Consider the following 7,265-nt stretch of genomic DNA (forward strand, 5'->3'; position numbering starts at 1 on the left):
TAGGAATTTCACCTTTCTGTTACATTTTTATCAGAGTAATTAGTCTGAAATTATAGTACAATTTTTCAATTTGTTGGATTAGTTAATACTCTTGACAAACTTATAGTTTATATCTTATCATTTGACATTTTACAATGTTTGAATAACTTTCGAAACTTAGTTCTAAAAAGTTCCACGAGGTAATTAGCTAAACTTTTTTTTTGTTGTCTTCTCTGATGCTTCTTCTTTCGAAAAAAACCTGCACCATTTTGCCCGTATTGCAAAGAAGGACTAAATATACCAAAAAAGAAAAATTATGTTTTTTTTTTCATGTTTTCGCGTTATTTTGTAATATTACTTCGGAAATATAATTTGCTTTTCATTTTTAATATAAAATTACAAAAATTATTATATTTTCATTGCTATATTAATATTTAAACGTACTATATTATTATTTTTATTTTTGCTCGCCATATTTCAGCCGCCATTTTGTTTTTTGGGGTATTTTTAGTGTATTTCAAAATTTCAACTATGAATTCAATTTACCTGCACATAAAAAACCCTAAATAAAAACCCCCAAATTTTGAGACAAATTTTATCGAAATACTAATTTTGGCCACGAAACCTTGGATGCTGGCCCACTGTGTAATGTTTTATGCTGAAATACCACAACAAAATGATTAGTAATAAAATTATAACAATGTATTAAGTTAGAGAAAAAAATTTATAAATCGAAACCAAATGAGATGAAACTGCGATGAAAGTTTGTAATTAAAATAAAATATAAATTCATGAATTAAAGTAAAGGAAATTTGGAAAGTCTGGATTTAATTTAAACCTTGTTTCATTTAAAAAATATGTGCTCATTCAAAGAGATTCAAAAAGTCACGTTTTTATGAATCTTTTAAAAATCATCGAATAGCTCACCTTTACATTTTTAAAATGTATTTGAGCAATGATGAAAATAATAAAACAACTCAGAAAAGTTTCATTTGTTTCCTAACCATCCCTTAACTAAATTATTGACACTGTTTAGGTCCATTTAAAACAAATATGTATTAAATATGCGAATAGTAAATTTTCTGTCTCATTTTTGAATTTAAATTTCAATGGGAGAACAGATTTTTTTTTTCTGGTGCTTTTATACAAATACTTCGGGTGTGAGGATTCAAAGTCTGAAATTAGTTTTGCTCCTAAAGACACAGACTTTTTTAAAATGACATTTTCAGTCTATTTTTTAACGAAAGTCACAAGTTTAAAAACGTTATATACAGCGTTATTCATAATTCCCTCCGGGGTTTCGAAGCGTTATAGTAAAAAACGAAGACGAATATGGCGAAAAAGAACAGATGAAATTATTCCGAAAGTATTCAAGTTTTAATTTAAGCAGTTGCCGGTAGATGGCAGTAACATGTACCACTGAATCCAGTTGTAGTAAACAGAGGGGTTTAGGAATAACCCTGTATAACAATTACATGGGGTTGTGTAAATGTTTCGAGAAACTTCTAGGAGAGTTAGATCATATCATGAGGATTAAAATAGCACAAGAACCCATGCCCGGAGAAGTCGTCGTACGCGGTACTGGTACTTCCCTATTATGACCTGTTAAGAAGCACACGAAGAAACAATTTATAATAGGAAATCACCCTTGGTGACGCATGATGACGTTTCTGGGCATGGATTCCTCATGCAATTTTCATCATCATGATGTGCCCTAACTTTCTTAGATGTTTGTCGCAACATTTACTTGACCTTATGTTATATAAAGCGATTTAAAACATATACATTTCGACAAAAACTATAGACTAAAAAAGCTTGGAAAGAGAAATCGATTACAGATTTCAAATCAGTGATATGAAAATATCTAAGATCTGTTAAAAAAAAATCTCATGAAGCAAAAAAAAAAGAAGAAAAATTTCCCTACTGTTACTATTTGCAATTATTAATCAGCATACTTAGGTGTAAATTATTAGGAACATTGGCATGCCAAGTTCCAATCGTTATTGCTATTTTTATATTTATTTTTTACTGGATCCAAATTTAATTGTTAAGAAAGTTCATGTGTATCTTGCTTTTGAAGCATTAATAATTACCAAAAAACTTATAGAAGTAACGTGTAACAAATATTTTAAAATAAACTAAACATTTAGTTCTTAAATTTGCAGTAAATAAATTTTTGGAAACGATTGTGTTTTTATAGCTTTGGCTGGGTATGTTGCTTGTGACATGAAGAATTTCCTGATAGCAGCTGAAAAATGTGAAGAAAATAGAAATGCGGACATATTAAAGGATTTTAGTTTTTGCAAGTAAGAAATTTATATCATTTAACTTTCTATTTACTACTAAAGCTTGCTAGTAATAGAACAATTTATGTAGGTAGAGCACCCAAATGAACGGGAAAAAATAGTGCGATATGGTTGAAAATGAATTACTCATATATTTTTGATGGATGATGGAAAGCTCTAGATCAGTGGTTTCCAACTGGCGACCCGGGGGCCGCATCCTGCCAGCTAAGCCTTTCTTATGGCCCGCGAACTAAAATATATTAGTTGTCATTTTTTTGCGGACATTAGTTGTCATTTTTTTCGCAAATAATCTATATGGGTTTAAAATACTTTTCTCGTTAATAAAAACCTAATTTCTTCGTTTCTGTGAAATCTATCATACCAACGGGGCAAAAAAAAAAATTTTTCTCAGCTTTTGCTTCCAAGAAAATATTTATTCAAATATAAAACAATCGTGTATGTTGCTCTTTTTTATTTCATTTTTTTGTATTTTGTGAATATAATTTAGCATGTGTGTATCAGAAATTTTCTCGAAGAAATTCTCCGATTTAACTTTTTGAAACCAGTCATCTTGGAAAATATTTACACACACATTTGTAAATTTTAAATGTAAATATCTATTCTCTGGTGGTTGCAGCAGACAAACCTCAATCTTGTCATTGAACATTTTGTGTGCTACTATGTAAGTTTTAATATCAACCTTTTTAAAGTTTTATATCTTAACAATTAGATATCTGTTGCACATTAATTGTTTTATTCATGGATGCACATTAAAGTTATTGTAGTCCGAATTTTTTTAAATGCAATGAAATATTTTTAAAAATATACTTCTTATTTTAATTTGTAATTCAATACTTTTGTTTTGTGCAAACTTGGTAAAAATCTGACAGTAATATTTAATGTTCCTTCAAATATCCTACATAAAATTTTGTCCTTAAATAAAATAAAATTTTATTTAACAATAATAAAGTAAAATTTTATTATTTTATTATATTCATAAATTTTGTTGATTTTAAAGAGTCCTACATAAAATAATATTATTTTTTTTCGTAAATAAATTTTTGTTCATATTATAGGACACAGTCAAGATTTTTCAACTGCTTATCTGAAGCTGTTTTCAATCAAAACGTGAAATTCCACAAGGAGCCGTATCGTGTATTATTTGCATTGAAAGAGGCTTGTTTACCTGGGACAACATTGCATAAAGGTTATTGATTTTAATAACATAATTTATTTTCAAACATCAAATTTCAAACTCTTCTCACACAAATTTTTCAAATGAAAAATGTAAATTTCTACCCCAAATAAACACAAAATTAACTTTAAAAGATTATGAAAATAATGCATATTGAACTGTAATCAGCATTCCATTAAAATGAGTCTCAGAAAATGTTGATATTTTTTTGTGGGCCTATTAGTTTGACAGTATATAAGAATTCAAAGTCCTCTACCAGAAATTTTAACTGGCTGATACCACAGACTCATAACTGTATCCGAAATTGTAATTATAGTTGTATTTTATTAACGTCGCACTAGAGCTGGACAATGGGCAGTTGTCGAAGGTCAGGGAAACATCCTGAGGATGATCCGAAGACATGCCATCACAATTTTGATCCTCTGCAATGGTGGTGGCACCCCCGCAACGAGCTGTGCGTGAAGTTGATCACTTTACGGTAGAACAGTTTAACGAGGATCAATACCGCACAAGCACCCTTCGCAGACTGACCCAAGTGGTCACCCACCCGCATACTGACTGCAGCCAATGATGCTTGACTTTGGCGATCTGCTGGGAACCGTGTCTTGACGATCAGTTCACTACGGGACCATGTCATCTCCAAAAAAAATTACCTTAGATAGCCTCATTAATTCAGTTAGTGATACACATCAAAACCACCCTGTGTTATTCACTTTTCAAATAATTAATATTTTAAAGAAGTATTTAGTATGATATAAGAAAATTGCAGGCAAAACTTCAAGGATGAAATAAATATGTAGAATTTTAAGCTCTCTCCGCTGTGGAGAGCTGGGGTTCGTAAGTTTGATACCGGCAGCTGATTAAACCGGTGTGTATACGCAGCAAGGTGTACATTAAATCTAACGTGGTTGAAAGTTCTCAAATTGTTTGTGGCGTGAAAGCTTGGTGTCTTGTCCATTCATGACCAGGGTCAAAATTACTTAGCATTCCTACCATGATCGAAAGATGTGAATCGAATTTTAAATATCTACCCCTTTTTTTTAACGGTTTTAATGATATATTATATAAATTATTGAATTTGATAAATTTTTTACTGATTGTTGAAAATTCAAGTAGTAGAATATAAAAGAAAAGTTCGGAACATTCATTTATTCAGTTGATTTAAATAATTTTTGACAAAATCGAGCAATTGATTAAAAATTTTAGACTACCTTATGCTAATGCTCTGTGAGTAAAACTAGTATTTCTGCCACAAAAAATTCGGAGTAGTTATCGGTTGAAATATTTTTTTTTCCTTAATTCATCCCTTTAAGGCAGAATTTTTTAAAACACATTTTTTCATATTTGGTATTAATTTAGGCCAAAATATGTGAAAATATTACATTTAAAATTTTAATAGTTTATGGTTGGGAAAAACAACATGAAACACCTGTGTTCTTCTGCTTTCAAGTCAAAATCTTGCAAACTAGACTACCTTCAAAAACAATAATTTTTTAAAATTGTACTTATTTAGCTGGAAGAGAAACAGTATGTCATCATTAGAATTTCTTTAATTTATAAAATTGATAAATTTTTGAGTTTGAATTAAAAAAGAAAATTGAATTAAAAAAGCATTAAAAAAGATTTTTTTTTAAAACTCTTTTCGGATTTCATACTTTAATACACAAATAATGCAGATAATCGAATATATTTTTAGCAACTATTGCATTGTTTTAATAATTAAAAATTACAAAAATATATTTAATTGAAAAATACCAAAATACAGAGCGCCAAAAAAATATATATAAAAGAGACACCGGTGTCTTGTCTGTGTCAAAGGATTAATACATGCAGTAATGCTAGTAAAATATGACTAGTAATGTACTACTAGTAATGTGTGGTTAAATTAAATATCTTCGAATGAATTGTTTGACTTATTTCTACAGAACATTTTTAGAATCCAAATTTAATATAGATTTTTTTAGAAAATTTTTTAAACAAAACGAAATTATGCTTTATTAGAATTTGTCCATTTTATAAATCAAAGAAAACTGCATTGAAATAGGTTTGCAATTTTCTGGGATATTAATAATAATAAAAATGTGAGTTAAAATAACCGAGGGGAAATGAACCGCTTAAAACCCCGAGAACCGACTCAAATAAAGGCAGAAAATGTGAATTTTATTTAGAAATATTTAGCTAAGAAGAAAGTAAACTCATGAATGCAATAAAATAAACATATTTAAAGAAATTTAATTATTTAAACTTAGTTAACTTCTTTTTTGTTATTTTTAATAACTACATGGAAAAATTTTAATTTTTAGCATTTCTCGAACATTGAATAGCACCTTTATCGTTCATTTCTATACCTTTTGCTCATAATATAAAATCAACTACTTTAAAATTAAAAGATATTTATATGGCATAAGACCATCCAAAAGAATCGAATTTCTTGCCTTTCTTATAATTTTTCTTTGTAATTAAAAATTCTGATCTTCCAATGATCCAAAAAATTCAATATTATTTTATCTTGTATGTAAAAAATAATATTGGATACTACTGTTTGAAGTAAAAATAATGAATCAAATATCACTTTTACTAAAACAGTAGCTTTGTAAAAGCAAACAAAGAGAAAAAAATGCTTAAAATATTTTTTTTTAAGTGATAAAATTATACTAATTGTACTGACACTGCTTCTCAGATCAACAATGTCATATATCCATGTCAACAATGCTTAGCAAATAATGTGATTATAAATACTCTTATTATCTTTCTTACAGAACTGCAGGTTTCAGCTGATTGCACTCTTGAAACAATTCAAGATTTCACGGAATGCATTGGAGATCCTTCTCCTCTTTTAGAGAAAAGTATTAAAGAAAGAAGTAAAATGCTTTGTCCGTAAGTATTTAAATAGTCTGAGTCTATATAGTCTGAGGTATCTGGTACCAAGCGCTCACCAACTGGTCCTGCAATTCTTTCACATTGCGAGGGGGTAGCGTGGCAGCACGAATTCGGTTTTCGATGCAGGACCACAAATACTCTATTGGATTAAGGTCAGGTGAATTTGGGGGCCAAGACATGAATTGAAAGTCACTGGAATGTTCTTCGACGATTCGACCCTTATGACATGGTGCATTATCCTGTTGGTAAACACCATCCCCCGCAGGAAAAACTGTTGCTATGAATGGGTGAACCTGGTCTGCAACTATGTTCAAGTAGCTTACTGACGTCAGGGATTGCTCTATGGGAGTTATGGGTCCTAATGTGACCCATGAAAACATTGTTCCTGGGCGAGAAACCATGAAAACCTGGGCGACCCCATTGTTATAGATGGAGGGTGGTCATAATGCAATGGCTGGACAAATGCTTCAAGTCAAAGCCGGTGAATTTGCTAAGCGATTTCGTGATACTACTTTTATGAGCTCGAATGGCTGGTTAGACAGGTTCAAAAAGCGGAATAACATAAATTCAGGAAAAATTATTGGAGAGTCTGGAAGAGTGTTTCCAGATCTGATGTTGAGGATTGCTCATCAGAGAAAGCTTATTCATTTTTTTTTGCACGCAAGACGAAGAGTAATAAAGAAATAAAAGTTAAAAATTTTTTTGTTACTACTTATTATTTTTCATTCATTTTTGTGTTTCATTATATTGGTCATTTATTTAAATAATGCATATAAAAAAAAAGGTAGGGTTGGAACAATTAGTTAAAATTGTTGACGGATATAGTAAAGTCCCGGTTATAGTGAACGGAAATTTCGGTCTCTTGAAGGCTTACTATAGCGGGGCTTGACTTTGTGTATATATATATATATATATATATAGTTTTC

The 7,265-nt window shown here is 30.1% G+C and overlaps 1 protein-coding gene across 3 annotated transcripts in view; it reads left to right on the forward strand.

Moving 5' to 3' along the window:
• The window catches only part of LOC107440629 (uncharacterized), an 11,719-nt gene that overhangs the window by 3,368 nt on the left and 1,086 nt on the right, over window positions 1-7,265 (forward strand). For 2 of the 3 annotated variants that reach the window (XM_043048126.2, XM_071184398.1), the window contains exons 2-4: window positions 2,180-2,285; window positions 3,341-3,471; window positions 6,219-6,336. In XM_043048126.2, coding sequence (XP_042904060.1) covers window positions 2,180-2,285; window positions 3,341-3,471; window positions 6,219-6,336 — 355 coding nt within the window. The remainder of the gene's footprint in view (window positions 1-2,179; window positions 2,286-3,340; window positions 3,472-6,218; window positions 6,337-7,265) is intronic. The other variant, XM_043048127.2, reaches the window with a different exon arrangement.

The sequence above is a fragment of the Parasteatoda tepidariorum genome, chromosome 8 (genome assembly GCF_043381705.1).
Source record: "Parasteatoda tepidariorum isolate YZ-2023 chromosome 8, CAS_Ptep_4.0, whole genome shotgun sequence".
Lineage (NCBI taxonomy): Eukaryota > Metazoa > Arthropoda > Arachnida > Araneae > Theridiidae > Parasteatoda > Parasteatoda tepidariorum.